General features: G+C 42.4%; 1 protein-coding gene across 1 annotated transcript in view; it reads right to left on the bottom strand.

Annotated features, from left to right (window-relative positions):
* Nucleotides 1-19,747, bottom strand: part of DOCK5 (dedicator of cytokinesis 5) — a 113,505-nt gene extending 93,758 nt beyond the window's left edge. The window contains exons 1-8 of the mRNA XM_044912561.1: nucleotides 19,639-19,747; nucleotides 18,136-18,293; nucleotides 16,876-16,957; nucleotides 14,440-14,569; nucleotides 11,257-11,329; nucleotides 7,645-7,787; nucleotides 4,573-4,698; nucleotides 215-339 (exon numbers count right to left, since the gene is read on the bottom strand). Of these exons, the coding sequence (XP_044768496.1) occupies nucleotides 215-339; nucleotides 4,573-4,698; nucleotides 7,645-7,787; nucleotides 11,257-11,329; nucleotides 14,440-14,569; nucleotides 16,876-16,957; nucleotides 18,136-18,293; nucleotides 19,639-19,680 (879 nt within the window). The 5' untranslated portion in view covers nucleotides 19,681-19,747. The remainder of the gene's footprint in view (nucleotides 1-214; nucleotides 340-4,572; nucleotides 4,699-7,644; nucleotides 7,788-11,256; nucleotides 11,330-14,439; nucleotides 14,570-16,875; nucleotides 16,958-18,135; nucleotides 18,294-19,638) is intronic.
* Nucleotides 19,748-23,075: the final 3,328 nt, after the last annotated feature.

The raw sequence follows: 23,075 nt of genomic DNA, 5'->3' as shown, positions 1-23,075 counted from the left end.
ACTTCTTAGAATGGGAGAAATAATGAAAATAAGAGTCTAAGTGGGTTTCTTAGTAAACTTGGTAATTGCTAATCACAAATCTAACAGGTTTCATCCTTTTTCCTTATGAAAAAAACAAATGCACACTAATGTGGAGAGCAAGTCACCTGAGACCAAAACCCCTGTTGGAAAGAAGCGTGTGATGGCAGCAGGATTTCTGGGCAGCCCCACCTACCTCCAGGAGCTTGCCCTCCTCATCGTACACAGACATGGTCACCTCCACGTTCTTTGGCGTCTTCTTTTTCCCTTTGTCAAACTCCCCGTGGATCAAAGTGACATAAATATCATTCCGCACGTCCCCTGCAATAGGACAACCCATCCTGTGAGTGGTACTGAGAGAAGTCATTTTGAATGTTCAGGATGTAATAAGATATAACATGTAGATAAAATATGAAATGATCTGACTTGGGGCACCCGGGTGGCTCAGTCGGTGAAGCATCTGCCTTAGGCTCGGGTCATGATCTCGGGGTCCTGGGATCGAGTCCCACGTTGGGCTCCCTGCTCCATGGGAAGTCTGCTTCTCCCTCTGCCCCTCCCCCCACCACTTGTGCTCTCTCTCTCGCTCACTCTCTCTCTCTCAAATAAATAAATAAAATCTTAACAACACCAAAAGAAATGCTCTGACTTTCTAGGGAGCTATTCATACAGCAGAAGTTTTTATATGTATTGTCCTCTTCAGCTTCCCTCAGACTATCTTTCCATATATACCAAAGTGTCTCTGAAATGCAGTGTTTTAAAATGAACTCTTTTCAATAGTAATCCTTTGTTCTGTTTATTAATAACTGCTTTCTAATAATAAGTACACAATGTATTTTATTAGGTTACAGTAGCAGATTTTTTTTTAATAATGCCTTGGAGGGTGGTATTTTAACACATCTGAAAATAACAAAAGCTAATGTTTATTGGGTACTTCCTCCATGCTAGGCACTGTTCAACGTGTCTTACAGGTAATCATTACGTTTATTTAAATCAGCTTAATTGTTTTTACCACTATCAGAATCATTTCCCCTTGTCATATTCTTGGTTGTCCAGCACAAAATTTTAAAAATTAATTAGCAAATGAATAGCCCCCACAGTGAAGGAAAAAAGTAAATGTTAGTAAGATGCTTAAACAAAACCTAGAATGAATGAAAGGCATGCCAAGTTCCTGGCCAGGAAGGCTCGGTATTATAAAAAGGACTCCAAAATCTATTCTATATTAAACTGCTTCCCAATGTAAAAAAATAAAACCTTCTAGCACTATAAGAACACAGGGGTGCACAGTTAGAGCACTTTTCATTTTCATCACTCATCTGCTTAGAAAAAAAATTAAGGTCTTGCCCACAGTTGGTTAAGGTGAAGCAAAAGGGACTTATTCATACAGTTTCAAATCTTAATTGACATACGCTTTGTCAATAGAGAAACGGACAATTTGTGTTAAAAGCCTTATCTGACAAAGCAACTTCACTGGTAATATTTGTCCCACAGTATTAAGAATGTAAGCAAAAATTTATCTATAAGGATATTCATTGTGGTGTTGTTTACAAAAGTGAAGACTTGGAAAATCCTCAATTTCCAACAATAGGCAGCAGTCTGGATACGGTACAATCAGATGAGATAATATTCACTTATTCATTTAAAAAACTGACTGAGCACCTACTCTGTACCAAGCACTGTGCCAGGTGTTTGGGAGACAATGGTGAGCCGTGCACCAGCCTCGCTCTCATACAGCCTACGGTCTAGTGGAGGAGAGAAGCATTAGCAGATAATCACAGGACAAAATGCATCATTACAAATGAAGGAAAAGGTCAGGCTCTGTGAAGGCATAACACTAAGTCCCAACTGTGTCTGGAGGGTGTGAGTAAGAATTAACCAGTTAAAGAGAGAAGAGAGATCCATTCAGGTAGGAATAGTAGCTACTGAAGTCCCAAGGCAGGAAGTAGGTGGATCTACGGTAATGGAGTTCAAAGGAGCAGTCTTGAGGCTACGGACACGAAGTTAGAAGCAACTAACACACAGAGGCAAAGTGAGTGGATGAGATCACACAGGAAGAGAATATAGGCATGAGAAGGAAAAGAGGTCTGTTACGGACTGAACTGTTCCCCCTAAAGTCATATGACGAAGCCCTCACCCCTAATACCTCCAAATGCGACTGTATTTGGAGACGGGCTGCTTAAACAGGTGACTAAGGTAAAATGAGGTCATATAGTGGGCACTAATCCAATAAAACTTGGAAAATCCTTACAAGAAGAGAGTAGACCCCGGGGTGACCATGTGAGGATGTAGCAAGAAGACGGCCATCTACTAGCCAAGAAGGGAGGCTCGGAAGAAACCAGCCCCGTTGACATCTCAGACATCCGGCCTCCAGAAGTGTGAGAAAATAAATGTCTGTTGCTGAAGCTGCCTAGCATGTGGTACTTTATCAGCCCGAGCAAACTAATAGAGGACAGAAGGACCAGACACTGGGGAACTCTTAACACTTAAAGGCAAGGTCGAAGGTGACATGGTGGCAAAGGGTAATGGAGACAAAGAGAAGAGTGCAGGTCCCTGATGATGAGGGAGGACGGGTTCCACAAGGGGTGGTCAACAATGTCACGTGCTGCCGAGGGAAGCCGAGACAATCTTTAGGCTAAAAAATATCCACTGGACTTAGTGACATTACACTCTAGGGGGACTCTAGTGACACCATTCTGGACAGGACAGACAGTGACTGACAGATGCAGAAAGAGAGACAGAGAGTACGTAATGCGATGGCTTCTGAGATTCTGGATGTGCAGATGGGGGCAGACAGCAGGAGCACCTGGGCTAGAGGGGAAAGTCAGGCTGAGGGAAGGGCTTAAGATGTCTCCAGAGTCTGTTCAAATGGTGATGAGGAGCAACAAGGTAAGGAACTTTGGTCTGAACCTCTTATTTCTCAAACCTGGCTGATCACCAGAATCACTGGGGGAGCCCTGGTCTTACAAACTGAATTGGAGTCTCTGGAACACTGTGGGAACCTGTATTTTAATGTTTCTGAGCTGATCCAAAGACCAGCATCTGGGAGCCATTGTCTGAGATGACTTTCCAAGCCTATGACAGCTCTGGCAGTCCGGGAGGCAATCCTATTGCCTAGAAAGATCGGAAAGAATCTTCTAGCCAGACTGCAAAGAGAAATTTCACTTTGCCCGAAAAAATAAACTTCTCCATTTTATTGTTTCAGATTTCATTCTTCCTGTAGTAATAATACTGCCGTCAGTTATAGGAATATTACCGATGCTTATTTTTTTAAACAAGAAGACAGACACTTTCACAGAATAAAGATGAAGATGGATTGGGCTGAGTGAGTCCAAAAGGGATAACATCAGCAGACGAAGAACCACCTTCTTTCACGAGAAAAGAAAAAGATGGTCTCCATTTTACAGATAGCTCTTCTTCGCATTCATCCTTTTTAATGCCTGCTACATGCAGACGATGTGTGTGGCAACACATTATTACTGCTCCTTAATCTCCAGAAGGAGGAATAAGAGGTTGTGTTACTTTAAAAGAACCCCAATTTTTATGCAGTAGACAACAGCATCGTTTTCTAAAATTTTTCTAGCATGCCAAAGGTCACTTATTTATATATTCTATCTACCTATCTATAAAATATGTAATATCATCTTTTAATATTTGTAACACATACGCTTCATGTAATACATATATATATCTTATATAAAGTTCCTTGAGATGATTTCCTTTCATTACTATAAAGATTAAGAAATCAAACTGGGGGGCACCTGGGTGGCTCAGATGGTTAAGCGTCTGCCTTCGGCTCAGGTCATGATCCCAGGGTGCTGGGATCGAGCCCCGCATCGGGCTCCTGGCTCAGCGGGGAGCCTGCTTCTCCCTCTGCCTCTGCCCCTCCCCCTGCTCATGCTCTCTCTCTCTCTGTGTCTCAAATGAATAAATAAAATCTTAAAAAAAAAAAAGAAAAAAGAAAGCAAATGGGTTAAGTCAGCAAAATCAAGAGAACACATATGCAGATCACCAACATATGGTGCCAAAAAAGACAAAACGAGTAAGAAAACCGTAGAATGTTTACATTCTTGTCACCACATGTATGGGGAGAGCCAAGCACACAGTTGGAGTTCAAGCAAATGGGGCAAAGGTTCTGGCGGACACTGTGCTGAGCAGGGACCTCGCTGGAGCTTCCTGGCCAGCAGCCCCCAGTGCTGGTGATGTCATCCTGAGAAAGGGACATGCGACAAGGCAAATCACTCTTGGGGCACAAAACCTGTGCTACCATTAGCGATCCTTAATGGATAATGTAGGGAAGAATTTCAGAGGGGCTCGTGCAGAGCAGAAAGGAAGAGTGTGACAAGGAAACTCTGAGTTACATGTAGAAGCATCATCTTGGGCTCGTGCACTGGGTACTGCAACCCTCCTGGAGTCTCCCACTGTCTCGATACCACAGATGTGAGTCACTAAAGACCACAGAGGTTCTTGCATTGCCTCAACCACCCCGTTAGAAGTAACTGCTGCATGGAAGGAAGAACTAAAGGATGCATAACAGGTGAACCATGTAAAAGCTTTTACCTGGAAGTATTATTTCAGGAAAGCCCATTTTTCGGGCGATTGCAGTTGATCTATCCACCAGGTGTGAAAAATTCTTCTGAACCTGTGAGAGGTCACCTGGCAAAAGCTTCAAAGATACCCAAAGTCCTTTAAAGAAATAAAGGATGAACTTTTAGTTCTCTTTATGATCTATACCATAAACACACAGGGAAACGCTGAAAAAAAAATATGCATTATATTAACATACAGATACTTTATTATAAAAATGTAAATTCTCCCCCAGTGAACTTATAATTTTCATGACACTCCTATCAAAATCACAACAAGACTTCCTTGAGAATTTGACAGGGGTGTGAACAGATGTTTACTTTGGGGGGAAAAAAACACGAGTAAAGACAGCCCCTATCAGATACCAAAATATTGTACAGCTGTAATGAAGTGTTGTATTAGTAGTAGAAAAGATATATAAATCAATGGAAACAATTAGATTAAGTACTATAATATATAGCAATTTAATATATAGTAAAGACGCATGCAATCCTGAAAAAAGAAACAACAATTTCATAAATGTGCTGGAATAATTTTCTTGCTACTTAAAAGAGAATCAAATTTCTCACCTCACATTTTCATTAAAATAAATTCCTAATATAATAAAGAAATAAAATGAACCTTTTTCCTAAGTTTAGAGACAAATGAAGAAATCACATACAAAAAGAATTTTCTAGGGGCATCTGGGTGGCTCAGTCAGTTAAGCGTCCAACTCTTGATTTTGGCTCAGGTCACGATTCCAGGGTCCTGGGATCAAGTCCCATATGGGGCTTCACACTCAGCAGGGAGTCTGCTTGAGGATTCTCTCCCTCTCCCTCTGCCCCTTCCCACACTTGTGTGCATGTGCATGTGCATGCTCTCTCTAAAATAAATAAATAAATCTTAAAAAAAGAATTATCTATACACAAATGGAAAGTTTTGATATTTATAAAGAAGTGAAAGGCAGGCTACCAATGCTGAAATATCTATAAGAAATTACAAGAAAAACATCAAATACATGGAACGTGTATAGACAATTCACAAAGAAGTACACGAAGTTGGTAAATATTTGACAAATCAAAAATTGAAAAATACATGTTCTACATAAGACATTGTTATCTTCATAATAACTGAGAAGGAAACCTTTAGAAAAACTCACGAATGCATAGGAAGGGTAGGTAATTCACCACCAAGTAGTTTTTTAAATTAAAAAAAATTTTTTTTTTTAAAGATTTTATTTATTTGACAGAGAGAGACACAGTGAGAGAGGGAATATAAGCAGGGGGAGTGGGAGAGGGAGAAGCAGGCTTCCCACGGAGCAGGGAGCCCCATGCGGGGCTGGATCCCAGGACCCTGAGATCATGACCTGAGCCGAAGGCAGACGCTTAATGACTGAGCCACCCAGGCACCCCTCAAGTAGTTTTTTTTTAAAACTGCAAGAAAACTATGGAAGTCTACTTTTCACCTTTCAAATAGGTAAAAAATTTTTTTAAGATTTTTTTTTTTTTTTTTAAGAGAGAATGACCACAGGACTAGCAGGGAATGGGCGAGGGGGAGAGAATCCTAAGCAGGCTCCATACCCAACATGGAGCCTGACACCTGGCTGGATCTCACAACCCTGAGATCATGACCTGAGCCAAAATCAACTTAACCAACTGAGCCACCCAGGCGCCCAACAAACAGTTAAAGATTTTTAACTATCAGCTTGCCAACCAGGCACCGTGGTAATCAGCACCCACTGGCAGAAGTCGATGGAAAGCAATCTGGTAATATGTGTTATCTCTGAGTTTGAGCTTGTTCCCATAATCTGCCCTAGGAGTCCTATTTCTGGGAATTTTCTTGGGGAGGCATTCCTAAATATGGAAAAAGCTTCATGTATAAAAGTAGTCATAGCAGTTATTGAAATTTATAATGGTTACAAAATAGAAAACACACTTAAGTGTTTCCCTAGGGGGATGAAATTTTCTTAAATCCAAGCAATGGAATATCATGCAGCCAGCCACCGAAAAATATTTGTAATGAGCATAAAAACATTTGGAAAGTACTTGCTTCATTAAGCAGCAAGAAAGCAAATATTTTTTTTTCCACTTTTGTTTGGGGAAAAAAAAAGAAATTACATATACACAGCAATTTATTTAGTATAAGGACTTTCCACTCTAATAAATCATACCCTAGGCTATGAGTTCTAAAACAACAGAAATGTATTTCAGATTCTTTAATGATTCCTCACATGTCTTTCCTACCCAGAACAACTGTGAATATATGGAAAATGGAATATGCTGAAAATAATGTGTTTCCTGATTGCCTCCACTTCAGTAGAAGATAGTTACAGGGTGGTTTAAAAAAAAAAAAAAGAGACCCAATCTTAAAAATTATCCCCAAATCATCACCATCATGGTATTTGAATTTTAAAATTTTAACTAGTTTTTAAAATATTATTTGAATTTAAAATGCAGTTTCAATGAATGGAATTTCTTAGTTAAAATTGTCAACAGAACAATATATGGAAGCACTAAAAACAACTCAAAATGTTTTGCTAGCTAGCCCGTTATTTCATATTAATATCTGTTCAGGGGCGCCTGGGTGGCTCAGTTGGTTTAAGCATCTGCCTTTAGCTCAGGTCATGATCCTGCATCCATCAGGCTCCCTGCTCAGTAGGGGGTCTGCTTCTCCCTCCCTCCCCCAGCTTGAGCTCGCGCTCTCTCTCTCTCTCCCTCAAATAAATAAATCAAATCTTAAAAAAAAATTAATATCTGTTCATTTGTATTACTTTGGTCTCTTTCCTCTTAATTTTACTTAATATAAGGGGAGACAAAACTGAAAAAGGACTCATGGGATAAAAATTTGTTCCACAGAATTTACAAAATACAGCTGTGATCCAATTCAGTGCTGAGTGCAGCCTCCGCACTCTTCAGTGTAAAATGCCTTCAGCAGGAAGCTGAGGTGAGCAATCCCCAGCAGGGTCTGCTCTGCATCAAAGATAGGGAAAAGGGCCAGAGTCCAAGGACCCAGTTCCAATGCCGCCCCGCCAAGCCCCCTCCCAGCTTAGTACGCAGGGCTGTGTACCTTGTCCTTTGTGATTCACTTCCTTCGCTGCTATCACTTTATTCAAGACTGAAGTGAGTGGCTCATTCTCCCCAATCACATGGGATGTTATCAGGGGCGACATGATTAGCTGTCTCTGCCGAATATAGGTTTCCATTGCAATTCTGGGGAAGTCAGAAATGAGAGGTAAGGAAAAAAGAGGAAGTTTCTATAGCACAGCTTCAGACAGCGTGGATTCTATGGGAATAATCTGGAAATCTAAACACTAGACCCACCTCATGAGAGGACTCTCCTTTTCCTTTATTTTTCCATGGGGTGCCTATCTTGGTCATTTCCAAGATGAATTTGGAGTCTAAGATAGACACCCCCATGGAAAAAGGAAAAAACAAACCTCCTAAGAACAAACAAAACTGATGGCCAAATGTTAACAAAACCAGAGGCAAGGCCTAATGCTCTTTCTGAGGTGGGACAGGCTGACATAATGGAAGTGAAGCGCAGGAGGGATGGGACAGGTGATCTGGCCTCCAGTCCTGGTTCTACCTGACATAAGCTCCAGGCCTCAGTATCCTCATCTGCATGCTGGGCCTAGATCAGATGCCTTCAAAGGCCTCCATCTGGCACCAACCCTTGACGCACAGACAAGAGCGGCATGCACGCAGTAGCTTCTGGAGGGCGTTCTTAGATTCTCATGTGACGGCAAACTCCATGGCACAGCCACCGGCAAACAAGCTTCACTTTCATGATCCCACAGGCTGAGATCCAAGACCCAAACACAGCCCCTCCCGACAGCACGAGCACTCTCAGGAACTCCGTATCAGCCTGGTGCAGGTCGGCAGTCTCCCTCTCTGCTGTAGTTTTGTTCTCTTGCCCGTGACGCAGGCCAGCTTTCTCTGCAGGCTTCTGATCTCGACCCTGATAGTAGCAGGGAAACGTACTACCATGTCTCGGTCAAACCAAATACCAAATATGGCTGGGATCTGAGTGGCTCTCTTCAAAGGACTCTCGCTTCGATGGACTAGCAGAATCCATCCAGGAGACTCTCCTCATATAATACGCTGTAAAGCTCATTGATGAGGTAAGCTATGAAAGCATTTGCCATAAATCTTAGGAGTTAAAAGCCAGAGACTGTGATTTGCATCATGAATGCTTTACAGTGGCTGTTGGCTGCACAGTGAGTGGCAATCAAATTAGGGCTGGGCTCCTTGGAAACTCAAAGCGCCTATTATTATACAGTGAAGGCGATCTCAGGGCTCACTGTTCAACATGGCTGCGCGATGGGAGCTGGTTCAGAAATTAGGCAGGGGGGGCACAAAATCAAAGGAAGAAACCCACCTCAGTAGTGAAACAAACATACAGAGTAACTTTCACATCCATGCATGCTGCTCCTATGATGTATATACACATATAATATGCGTATATACATAATGCACATATAATAGTGATAAATAAAATTATACGTATATATAATAGGAACATCCATGGACGTGAAAGTTCTTTATGTTTATAATATATACATTTTAATATATCTAAATATATATTCATATTTATTCTATATATATTATTTATTTAATATTTACTCATTAATGCTTAAGATATAGTCATATATTTAATATATTGATACATTTAACTTAATGTAGTAATAAAATATTATAGTTATTATATCTGTTACACTTAATACATTAACATACTTGAATGGGTATGTATACATTTATATTGGGATCAGCATTCATGAATTTGAGTCACTTCATAATTCAAATTACCATTAAGCTACATAAAATATTTACCTCACCACATTCTGGTAGGGTCAGTATATAGGTGGTAGGATACTAGATAAGCGCATTTAAAAATTATTAATAGCCTCTGGATGAAGGAAGGGAGTACTACTTAGCAAGAGCTATTTGCACTGTTATATTTAGAAAATGGTCTAAGGTAGTGGGATTTAAACTGAAAAGAGAAAGATTTTTACACTTTAAATAAAATTAGATATAAACATATTTTTTGTACAAAATATAATACAGAGTTAAACAAAAATGAGGCAAAATCACCTTTGGTTACATCAACAGAAGTAATCACTGTTAATTATGGAGTATATTCTCCAAAATATCTAAATTTTGAGGCTTCCAATGCACTGTAACAATTTATATTCTTATAAGTACTGTATATTTCCTCCTACCCAGCCAAACTCTGGGTATTGTATATATTTTTAAAGCTTGGTCAAACCAAATGCCAAACCTCCTTGTTTAATTTGCATTGCATTGATTCTCAATGAATTTATAGGCCATTTCTTTCTGTGTATGTGTGCATGCTTGTGTGTGTGTGTATATACACACATATATTATTTTCTGTTCATATCTTTATGAATTTCTATTAATTATATAGTAACAATATTCATCCTTTTTTCATACACATTGCAAAGATTTTACTACATTTTATTCTGTACCTAAGTTATTCAACATTTTTGTGTGGTTTAACCTGTCAATTTTTCTTTTTCGGTCAGATCTTTGCAGTCTGAGTCAGCAAGGCCTCCCACATACCACTACTCCATAAAACTTCTATTTTCCTGTAGTATTTTAAGATTTTAGTTCTTACACTTACACATTTAATCACCCGGAATTACCAGGGGCACACGATGTGCAACAAGGCTCTAACTTAGGTTTCGTAAGTGGGTAGCTAATTGTGTCAAACAACTCATTTCCGCATAGCTGCTATTTCTCCACTGATTTGTGCTATGATTGTTTAAAAATCATATATTAATTCCAACATCCTTGGGCTGGTTTCCAGAATTCTCAGCGGTTGTACTGATCCGCTGTGGCAGCTGCAGGCTGGCTGAGACAGTCACCTTCCCTACCTGACACGATCGCCCTGTTAGGACTCTGTTCCAGCATCGTCGGCCGCCTCCCCGAGGCCACCCCCACCCGCGCTCGGGGTAAGGCGAGCACGACTGCTAGAGCCATGATGTTCACACATATGCTTCTTCAGAGCCCTGTGGGTTCACATCTGCTGGCCCACGACTCCCCAGGCACCCACGCGGGGCTCCAGCTCCTGAAGCTCAGTGGGGAGGCCTTAGTGGAACATTTCAGGGAATCCTCCCGTGTCATCCCAGGCTGGCTTTCCCTCTGCCAGCAGGAGCCCAGGCATCACTGGTTCAAACCTCCTAAACTCCTTCTACTCAAAGCATGGTCTCCGGTCCGGCGGCAGCAGCTGGTGGCCTGTCAGCCACCAGCCTCCAGACCCACCAGACCACGTTCTGCATTCTGACAAGATCTCCAGAGAACAGGATGCCTTGTCTTCTGCGATACCTGCTCCAGACAAGAGTGCAAATACACTTTGGCCTTCCTGACACCTACAGGGCACCATTCTCTGGCTTCTGGTGCAGACACAGATTTGCCCCTTCTATTCCATCGGTCCTTTCTGTAAAATCAGAAAAGCTAAGCTTACGCTCCTCCATGTGATCCCAATATAAAGGACCTTGAACAAAGTCTTCTGTCAGCTTCTATCTCACGGTCTTCCAGCTTACGAGGCTTTCCTTCTATAACTGAGTAAATGGTTCCTAGCACCTGGTTCTGCGTTAACAGATCATTCAAAGAACTAATCCAGGTCTCAAGTCACCGGGATCAATGCCAAAGTACTTACTGCTGAAAGGGAATAAAATGCTGCTTTTCTTCATCATCCACCTTCCCATGGATGATATCAGTAATATCCATCACTAGGAAAAAGATAAAACTTAATTAAAGAACTTAATTGCTTCGGGCTTCAGTAAGTTACTACAGAAAACTACGGTATCTGCAAACACAGGACACGAGAGAAGACAGATACCATGCGGGGACACGAGGTCTTTGCCAGCGATGACTCCCAGTGCCCAGCCTGCAGAACAATTCATCGGGAGCTCGGGCACGGGTTTGGATTTTTCTCAGATCAATCCGGCAGACTACCCGCTCTTTAAATTTCTCACGACCAAGTGCTAAATTCTTGAGAAATCAGAAACCAGATTGGTTTTGTTTTGTTTTAGCAAGCCTGCATTCAAAGACACAGAGCACACGTATTTTTTGTCAGGAGTGTCAACAGAATGGAGACCTGAGAGAGAAACTCAAGGCTCGAAGGGGTCAACCGTCCCTTGGACTTGACACGGTTGCAGCCATCTTCCACATACATGGAGGGAAGCCAGGGCTCCAGCAACATGGGACAAAAGATCACATAGCGATTTGCTGCTTTGTGCACAAGAAGAGCAACGAATACAGCACGGTCCTGTGCCTACTGTGTCTATTATTTTACTTATACCGATACTATTATTTGCCCTACTTTAAGAGATGAGGAAACACAGGCGCCTAGGTGGCTCAGTCATTAAGCATCTGCCTTTGGCTCAGGTCATGGTTCCAGGGTCCTGGGATCGAGCCCCACATCGGGCTCCCTGCTCCACGGGGAGTCTGCTTCTCCCTCTGACCCCCTTTCACACGCTTGCTCTCACTCAAATAAATAAAATCTTTAAATAAGAGAGAGAGAGAGAGATGAGGACACTGAGCACAGGAAAGGTTGGTAACTTGCCCCAGATCAGAAGTTTTACGTGGTGAAGCCAGGGTATGAACCCAACAGCGATTATGGGGCCAAATCACTTAAGCCAACCATGCCCTGCTGCCCAGAGAACTAGTAAGTGGGCCATCCTACAGCTGTTCAGACCAGGGAGGGCCCACAGCCAAGAGGTGAGCCCTGGGTTAATGAATTACAATCTAGCCATAAAACACACACTCACCATCCACTCCCCAGATAACCTGTTTGGAGATTAGAAGAAGTACAGAGATAGCAGACATTTCTTGTAGGAAAAACTGAAGGATAAGGAAGGAAATGCCTTCTCAAAGCGACCCAAACCACAGTGGGTAAGGCTTGGGAAATAATAATGTTGGTGAAAGGGTGCTGCAAAAGCTTGCTGTCAGCCCTTAAAAGGTCCCTGCAAACACTGTTCCAAAAAAAAAATACTGAAAAATCCGTATCTGGTGCACCCCCTCTTCCAAGGGGCAGTTCATTTGTCGATGCCGTCATGTAGTTACTCTAGATCTCTGCTAATCGATGCTTGGCATCAAAGCTCAGAGGAAATTACTGTTCTCTCCGTACACAAACACACCCACCCATCCACCCACCCGGAAACAGAAAAGCAAGCAAAAGCTTCATATTTAAATCTCTTTGGCCCATTTTGAATGGCAGTGACCTTTAAGTATGCCCTAAATTCTTAGTTCAGTGGACTGTCATATAGACGGCTAAATTGTGCTAGGGTTCCTTCCTTTTTCTGAGATTTCATTTTATTTGTCTGTCAGAAGTAATGCTGTGCCCTCCTCAGAGACTGGCAGACCTTGAGCAGCAAGTGGGAGTGCAAGGTTGGTCAAGGAATGACAATATACATAGTCTCATGCAGAGGAAGCCTCGTTACCCACACAACCCACAAGGTCAGTCTTGCTGACATTTTCTGGCCATTTGTTCCAAGAGAATTATGGCATTTCATTGATAGCTTTCAAAACTCCTTAGTGACTAGAACGTCAATGTATGACCAGGAATGTATTTCCTTAATTTAAGAAACTACAGAAGAGGGCGCCTGAGTGGCTCAGTCATTAAGCGTCTGCCTTCGGCTCAGGTCATGATCCCAGCGTCCTGGGATTGAGCCCCGCTTTGGGCTCCCTGCTCAGCGGGAAGCCTGCTCCTCCCTCTCCCACTCCCCCTGCTTGTGTTCCCTCTCTTGCTGTCTCTCTCTTTGTCAAATAAATAAATAAAATCTTAAAAAAAAAAAAAAGAAACTATAGAAGAAAATGCAGGGCCTCTCAGGAGGCTGTGGGGCTTGATTTAAGCCAGGGACCCTCTTTGAAAGAGGTTACAAACCCAGTGCTGCCTTTGAAGAGTCAATCTCCCAGACAGGCAAACCACTTTCCAGGGAGAATTTTATTGGACTGAAATCAATACGTAGCCTGCAGGCAGGGAGAATGCCAATAGTCACAACAGAGGCTTTACTACAGTCCTACTGTGCACAAGGCGCTGTTCGGGGCACCGAGGGAGAAACAAAGGAGGCAGGGTCTAGGTGAGGACACAGAACCCCCGAGAAAACATACCTGGGAGCCCCAAGCAAACGCTGTGTGTCCGATACTCACGTTGACAACCACATTCATCTTACACGGTCTCTGGGTTTCCCTCCCTCGTATCTTTGTGTGTGTGTGGTGGGGGTAAAATCTGCTTTTTTAACCATTCTTAAATGTACACTTTAGCAGCATTAAGTACATTCACAATGTTGAGCAGCCATCAGCACTCTCCCTCTCCAGAACTTTTCCATCTTCCCAAACTGAAACTCTGTTCCCCTTAAACACTAGCTCCCCCCATTTTCCCCTCTCCCAGCCCCTGGCAAGCCCCACTCTGCCTTCTGTCTCGCATAATGAATCTGACCACTCTGGGTACCTCATATAAGTGGGGTCACGCAGTGTTTATCTTATTGTGACTGGCTTATTTCACTTTATACAACATCCTCAAGGTTCATCCACATTGTAGAATTTCCTTCCTTTCTCAGGCTGATTGATACTCCACTGTATGTATAGACCACATTTTCTTTATCCATTTCTCCATCCATGGACACTTGGGTTGCTTCCACCTTTTGGCTAGTGTAAATAAGGCTGCTCTAGACCGGGTGTACAAGGATCTTGAAACCTTCTGCTTCTGGTTCTTTTGGGTGGACACCCGAAGTGGGATTCCTGGGTCGTAAGTTCGATGTTTAACTGCTGGAGGCCCTGCCATGCTATCCTTTACAGTGACTATACCATTTACATTCATCCCTGGGTCTTTCTGTACCTGCTACTCCAAACGGTCTTCGGAGCCCACACGTGTGCTTTTTGCCCTCCTTTAGCTCCATGTGGCCCACCCGGACAATCTGGCACACAAGGCTGATGCGGGGCCGGATGAGGTCTGTGCTACTGAGGTCCTAAAGGGACAGAGAGCACGCAAAAAGGAGATGATGCTGCATCACCCTGTCACCTTTGTTTCTCTTTTCACTCGACAACAGAACACCGTTCCGAGCGTATTTCCTAATGCTGGAATAGCAGAATGACTCCCTCCCTCCCCCATACCCAGCCAAGAACTACCATGGCATCAGAGAAAAATGACTGTATTCCTATAAAGGAAGGAATTTGTTTGATTTCCCAGTTCCTACTTCAAATTGAGAAATCGGATCATTTTCAATCTAAAGTCTCTAATTTATCAATTTAAGCAGGGTATTTAAAAATCAGGACACCTGTCACTGTTGCTTTATATTCTGCCAGGACATGGCTGAGCACCTGATGCATTTCCGTGTCAAATGAAATCAAAGCTCGCATGACGCTGACATTTATTGGGGATCTACACATGCTGGTGATATTTCATTTCATCTTCCAAATAATCCTGTGAGGCAACTCTAATAGAGCTGGTTTCTGTAATTATTCATCTGTTTTATGAGAGGTATTCATTGAGAGTTTCTGGGTGTCTGTTGATTAATAAAAGATGTGTAGATGCAATGTCTCTGTTTTTTTGTGGTTCGTATTCTACACTTGTTTGTATTCTTAAGGATGGGTAATTAAACCCATGAAGGAGCTCACATATCTCATTCTTTTTAAAATCAGAAATAATTTAATTGCATCTCAAATTCCTTTCATGAAATAGCTAAGTCTTCCTTACTGAATCAAGAATTACTTTCTAAATAGTCATTCCAAATCCATCCTCCATAATTTAGTTAACTCAGGTCTCCAAGGTAGGAATACATAGCAATGATAGATAGCATCAACCCTGAATTTCTGTTCTAGGTTTTGTGAGACTTCTCTTAATAACAGACAGACTCCGGGTGACTAGTTACATAAATTGTGGCACACTGATACTGTTTACTAAAGTACAATCATTTGTAAAAGAAGTTTCTGTAGAATGTTGAGTGATCAAGGAAGTGGTCAACACATTTTATTTAATTGAAAAGGCTAGACATGGAATTTACATCCCAAGAAGATCCTGATCGGTAGGAGGGTGGGGGAAAGGGGATAAAAATGCAGATTTTCTAAAATGCTATTGGCCAGAAGATGGACCAAAAATTCAGTAATTCCTTTTCTAATGTGCTTTTTTCAAGGTACACATTGACTGATAAATGCCTTTTGGTTTTAGGGAAAAATCCACATGTCCATGAACTGAGGAAGGGAGGTTTCAGGAAGAGTTCAAGTTCTTTCTCTTTGTTTACCAGGTGGTAAAGATATAGGTGGGTCAGCGCATGAGCAGTAATCACACCCCGCTTGTCCCAGAAACGGGATGTTAACAGAAGGAATGAATAATACTAAGAAGAAATGAAAGAACGAATGAAAGACTGAAAAGCCTGTACTGGGTCCACTGCTCTGCATCACGTTTTTAGGTGCTTTCCCTTAGACTCTATTTTCCTTGCCGTATGAGTGGTAAGAAATAAGGAGATAAAATATGTGCGTGGGCTTAAGGGAAGAGGGCAGAGAAGGAAGAGAGTGTCTCCTATGGGTCTGTTGGAGAGCAGGCGGCAGTGCTCTAGGGCATTTCAAGCACCCATGTCATAAAAAAGTGAGAGAATCCCAAGAAAATTCTAGCCCAAGAGAAAGAGAGTCATCATGCCCCAAGCTATAACCCAATAAATTTCCTTGCTCTTGACCCATATAGAGCAGCACTCCTCCTTCCTTGGAAAAGAGGAGGAGTTCAGGGCAAAGTCCGTTAAAATATGAGCAAACAAAAAAGTTGAGATCCCCGTCTTTGCCTAAGCTATAATCTTGGTCTAGAATGCTCTTCTCTTTATCAGCATTGCTCACTCTCTTGTCAACTTCAAGTTCTTGCTCAAATGGCCTCTTCTCACGAAGGTCTGTCCTGACCCACCTATTTAAAACAGCACCCCTTCCCCAGCCCAGAAACTCCCACCCCCCCCAACCAAAGTACTTACAACTTCTAACATTCTATACAACATATTCGTTTATTTGATCATTGTTTCTTACTGTCTCCCCGTTTTGGATAAAAGCTCCTTGACCAGGGATGTTTTTTCTAATGTGTTCACTGCTGTATCTCAAGTGCCTAGGATAATGGTTGGCATCTAATAGGTGCTCAATAAATATCTGCTGAAAAAATGAGTGATTATTCCTGCTAGGAGGATTATGATGATTTTTCTTTTCAGCTTTCCATTTCTGAGGTTTTTCCATATATTTACCATGTGCATCTGCTAATATCATAAGCACAGAAAATGATTCAACATAAGGTAGGACTTACAGTAAAAACCGCTTGAAGGTTATTAAGCTTCTCGATTTCCTTGGGCATTCCATTACTGCCCCAACGAATTAGGTAATTCTCACTGGTGAAGGAAAAAAAAGAAGTTATCCTTAATGAAGAGCTAACTGGCAATGGAGCTGCCCTCGGCACAGACTTCATAGTACAAGGCCCCAAAAAGCTCTGTTGAATTTATCAGGCAAGTGCGAATGTCACACCCAAGGGGCGGCTCCCTGGTTTCCCGGCTTTGGAGAAGCGAGCAGGCATGCTCACGCAGCCCAGCTCCATGAGGTACACCCAGGGTGGACCCCAGACGAGCACGACTCGGGATGGGCACACACACAGCGGATTCTACCAGATTCCGCCTGGCATCTTTCTTCTACCTCCAATTCTTTGTATAAAAGTTTCAGCTTTGCTGAATCAGGAATATAATTTTAAAATAATCATTGCAAATCCATCCCCTGGAATCTACTCCACCACACTCAGATAAAATCGCTATTATAGAAATAAACAATTTGTCAGTAACTACTTTTAACCATCTGCTCAAAAATCAATCTGTTTTCTTAGCTGCTCAGCTAAGCAGTAGCGTGATTGTGGGTCAACGAAGCCTATTACCATTCTCTATAGTTTAAAAAAAAATTTTTTTTTTGACAGACTTTATTTTTTAGAGCAGTTTTAGGTTGACAACAAAGCTGAGTGGAAGGGACAGAGAGTTTCCATATATATCGGGCCTCCTCGCCCCCCACACAGCCTCACCCACTATCAGCATCCCCCAGCACAATGGTACATTTGTTACAAGTGAAGAACCTACACTGTTACCTCATTACCCCCTAGAGTCCATAGTTTACCTTAGGGTTCACTCTCCGTGCTTGCATTCTACTGATCTGGACAAATGTAGGATGACACACATCCACCATTACGGAATCATACAGAGTAGTTTCACTGCCCTAAAATCCTCTGTGCTCTGCTGATGCATTCTTCCCTCACCCTGCCCCCAAGGGTCTTTTGAACCCTTTGTCCCTGTCTCCATGTTCTGATGAGTTTTATGTGATTCTAAGACCCAGAGAGTACACAAACTTTCACTGCACTGTTCCTGCAAAGAAAGGCTCAGTAGTCAAAGGATTTTATTTTCTACCGCTTAGAGATCCTACCCTCTTTTCTATCTCCCGCTCTCAAACCAAGCAAAGGGCTCCTCAGGTGGGTGGCAAGTGAAGGCTGGGCATTTCTGCAGGGTCAACAGCAGATGGCCTGGGACTCCACTACCTGATGAAGGTGGACTGGTCCGGGTCATAGAGGGCCATGAACAACTCGGCGTCTTCCCCAATGTTGCAGACAAAGTTCTTGAAGTTCACATAGAGGCCGTAGGTGTGGACGGCACTGAAGACAGACTGGCCCCGCAAGTCCAGGTTCTGAAGAACTGACTGAACGCAGAGGAAAAGACAGAAAAGCCTCTTGGTTTCAGCAAATGGGGAATAATGGCAAAGTCACAGGACAGCAAATGGGGGACAAATATAATTGCCACTTGAGGGGAGAAGCACCGACTGAGAACAAAGTGTGTGTACGTGGCCAGATGATCAAGTGAGCAAAATACAATCACTATGATTTGGATGATCAAGACTGTCCTGCTCATGGGGCGCCTGGGTGGCTCAGTTGGTTAAGCATCCGACTCCAGATTTCAGCTCAGGTCATGATCTCGGGGTTGTGAGATCGAGCCCCATGTCAGGCTCCCCACTCAGTCTGCTCGAGATTCTCTCTCTCTCTCCCCCTCCCGCCCCCGTGCACATGCTCTCTCTCTCCTCTCTCACTCTCTCAAATAAGTAAATAAATCCTAAAAAAAAAAAAAAAAAAAAGACTGTCTTGTTCAGGGCCTTGAGCCCAGCAAATTCAGTTAAGTGCTGTCTAAAGATGACAACTCATGGCTTAGTAGCTTCAAGAATTTCTTATCTCTCACAACGGCTCCTGAATGAACCTCAGAGGCACAAAAACCATGATCCATTATCCCTCTTTTTCAAGAACAGTTCTCACTGCAAACAAGAGATTCCACTGGAAAGGCTTCATTCTCAAGTGTGGCTAGCCAGTGGATCCAGAAACACAATTAAATATTATCACAACTGTACTAAAGAAACAAACTACAAACTAAATAAACAGAAGCCTTTACTCATTAGAACAAAAAGATTGGAAGGCTATATACCAAAATATCAATACAGCTGGGTCTGTGGATCATACTATGGGGGATCTTTCTTGTTCTCTTTCTCTGTACTTTTCTAATTTTTATTTAATGTCTAATTGTTACTTTCAAAACCTTTCAAATGCTTTATTTTTAAATACTATTTTATTTAATTTGGAAACTGTATTATATATATCAAATACAGAAGGTTACACAGTACAAAGGCTCCCTCCCACCCAGTTCTCCTTCCTAGAGGCAACAATTAATTATCAATTTCTTGCCTATCTTTTCTGAGTTAGCCTACGCATATGCAAACACAGAGGTATGTACATCCCTTTTTGAAACACAAAGACTGGTGTTTTGCACACACTGTTCTGAATCTTGTTCTTTTTCTATTAACGCATATCTTTGCAATCTTTCCATAGCAGAAGGTATACCGCTGCCTCATTTTTTTGGTTATGTTTTGCTTTTCAGTGAGGCAATGAATGATTTTCTAAACATTTCTACTTCTTGTTGTCAGAGACTCCCTTTCTCTCATTAAAAACAAAAGCAAAAATGGAATCTCAGGGACTCAAATCTGCATATTGGAGGAAGTGTACCTTCTCTTCTTGGATCTTTTCCTCAATCCTTTTTGAGGCCATTTCATGGGCCTTGAAAAGGGCAATGGTGCTGGTTTCATCTGGGTCCAAAATGTTCCCGTTGTCATCTCTCACGACCAGATCTAACCCAAGCATTCTAGAAAGAAAGGAGTGATCAGCGAGTTCTCCTCATTAAGAACATACCCTTTCCTGATGAGTCCCCAGGAAAGAACCCAGAGGATTCATGGTTAGAAAGTTGGGTGCTGGACCAGTCAAGTTAAGAACAGCTCCTTCACTTCTTTCTTTTTCATTTCTGCCTCCTTTCCACATAACTTATGGTAAATAAGTTATGAAAACTTACGGCAATGTTAACCAAACTCATATGATATGCAAAGTAATTTATTCCACAGAACCTCCACAGGAAAGGCAAGACTGGCACCCCTTCTGACCAGATTCCTCTGACCAATGCCTCTTCCCCTGACCTTCTATTGTTTGGCATAAGAACAATGATAGACCAAACATCCAGGGGCTCTGCCTGCTTTCCTTGAAAGTTCAATATTGAGGGCAGCCCTTAATTCAAGACTGTCTTCAAGGCGATCAGTAAAGTGGGTCCTAGCTGGTGGAATCTCATAACCTATCTCACAGCATGGGCTCTGCTGTCACTTAGATCAGGATTTGACTCTTGGCTTGAATACATGCTAGCAAGAGGACTCCAGGTAATTTACTTAATTTTGCAAAGCCCTGACTTCCTCATCTGTAAATATTCCCTACCCTTCAGGGTTGCTGCAAGAATTTAATGAGATAACATGTAAAGCACATAACGCAGTATCTAATATATAGCACACTCTCCGTACATGGCAGGTCTTATTGCAGCAACCGGCATGAGAACACGCCTGGCTGTGTTAAGCTGTAGCTCCAAGTGTTACACAGGAGAAGAGCCATATGGTCTAGGCAAAGCACAATCCCTACCCAGGCTCTTATGCCCAATGTGCACAAAGAAGTAGAAAAAAAGGTGTGCTTCGTTCCAGGACGTTGGGGACTGTGGTGGAAACAGGATACTGCTATCTGAATGCCCAGCGTACATTCCAGGAACCAGCAACTTGGGAGCAGGGGTGTCCAAACGGCGAGAAAGCGGAGGGATGATAGTGAAATGTGCCAAGTCTTTGGGAAAAAAGCAAAAATGTCCAATTACCCTCCCCTCCCTGTTTTATAGCATCTCCATCAAGGAGATTACATCTGGCAGGTTCCTTTCCACAGCAGCCAGACCCACAGGCCACCCAGACGCAGGAGCTATGGGTCTTGCTGACGGCTCAGAGACGGAGCACTGACACACTGACGAAGGAGTTTCATTTCTTGAGCTGCTTCTAAAGGCTGGCGTGGGACAGCAGCTTGTCTGTTTGTGGGACATTAACATCCTATGCTGAAGATCAGAGTCCTCTAGGCCCATGTCATACTGTGACAAGACTCAAAAATACAGGGGTAGCACAGATGCAAGGAGGGACCTGACTCAGCCCACCACAGCTGTTTGTGAAGAAATGCCCCAGCACGTGACTAGCAATAAACCCCCTGTGGTTATAGTCCTATGAATGGACAAGTGACAAGGGAGGGAACAGTTCATTCTTAACCCTAGGAAGGTAGCATTAAACATGGAATCATAAGTTTGGGGTTCAAATTTCGACTTCCCCACTTATGATCTCTGTAACTTGGAAATAAATCACTTAAGCTCACTTGGTCTGTTTCTTCAACCACGAAATGGGTTATAATCAAGTAATACATGTGAAGGGTACATAGGAGATTTCGAATAATGGTTGAATCTGAATCTTGTATGCTATATTCACTCCAGCTATTTCTGAATACAGTTGTCAGAGTCTGTAAAATTTAAGTGAGTGGGATAATGAGCTGTATTTTTACAGGTGTCAGAAGTATATTCAAGAGTCCTGAGGCAAAGGCGGGAGGGGAAAAAAATCACATATGCACAACTTGAAGATATTTAGAAAACCAAAGGAAATGTCAAACAGATCATCAACAAAACTGAGGAACCAACCCAGTCTTTTAAAAAAGGAGCTGGTCAGGAGGGATGCATTCCAGGCCACCATTAACTGATGAATTGTCTGATTTCTCACTTTCCAAAGGGCAGTGATGTCTAGAACCTATGTATCTGCCTGAGCTAATCAGAAGATTAACAAAGTGATTAACTCTTTAGCAGTTACTGGAGATGTAATCAACAGGCTAAAAATATGTTTTACTCTTCTTGTAAATTTGGCTTCCATACACTATACACCATGGTCCCAGTTAGGGAACATGGAAAGAAAGAGAATGAGTCTGATGCTGATTTAAAATCCACTGTTGGAATAAAAACCAAGATCGATGCAGGCCTCAGAAAATGTGCCTTCCAGTCTTGTCTGGCAGCCAAGTCCCATCTTCCCTGATCATCTGTCATCTCCTTGACACAGCGATCCTGCACAAGGTCTGGCTTATGCAAGGGACTGCCAAATTTTTCCAACAAAGTTAAATGTTTCCCAGTGCAAAAAGAGAGCAGTAAGTATCATTCTTTGACAACTGTAAGATCAAAAGCTGACGGCGAGCCACGTCCTTAGCATGAACGTGCCCATCTCTTTCCAAGTTCTCGCTGAAATCATCCCTGGTTTACCTGTTCCCATGATCAATTTTGGCTGTGACCTTTTTCTTGAGCTCTGCCAGTTCGTCCTTGGGGAGGGTTCCAGACAGGATCTGGGACCGCCACTCGATCAGGCTGTACGTCATCTGCTGCAGCTGGTGGAAGAGTATGGTCTTGTTGTCCTAGGATGGGAAAATGAGGTGGAGGAAAGAACAGAAAATAAAGGTGTGATGGAGGAAGGCGGCATCTTTTGACTTGACCCTTACTTTCTAAGGTGTTACTTAAGCAATTAATTTTGCCATATAGTAAGTGGTGCACTTCAAAGGGATTTTTTTTTTTTTAAATAGGGATGGCTTTGCTCTAGGCCACTCCCATTCCGTCTTCTATTCCAACTTTAGAATCAGAGAAGCCATTGTAGGATAGATGGCTGTACCTGATTCATCAGTATATCAAACTGTCCATGTTCAACCCATGTCCCTACTCTGTTTTAAACCCTCCAGGGATTTCCTCTGTCCTCTAAACACAGGAAATCACAATTTAAACCCCTTCCTATCTTGGGTCCTGCCCATATTCCCAGCTACATTTTACAACAATCTCTACACTCCTTCCATGCAAAAGCTATGTCCATTTCTCCTGAGTGCTCCAGACCTTCTCAATATTGTACTTCCTCTCCTTAGAACCACTTCTCTCCTCTTTTCCCAAACTTACCCCATTTCACACCTCCTCACATACTACAACCTCCGCTAATTGCTAATTCTTACTTCTTTGGTCTCAATTTAGAAGTCTTTTGCTTGAAACCCTAACTGTGGGCTGCTATCCCTCCCACTGCTCCTGGAATTTA

This window comes from Neomonachus schauinslandi, chromosome 2 (assembly GCF_002201575.2).
Source record: "Neomonachus schauinslandi chromosome 2, ASM220157v2, whole genome shotgun sequence".
NCBI classification, from domain to species: Eukaryota; Metazoa; Chordata; class Mammalia; order Carnivora; family Phocidae; genus Neomonachus; species Neomonachus schauinslandi.
Note: the sequence above shows the minus strand (reverse complement) of the source record. Positions and strands in the feature narration are given on the sequence as shown.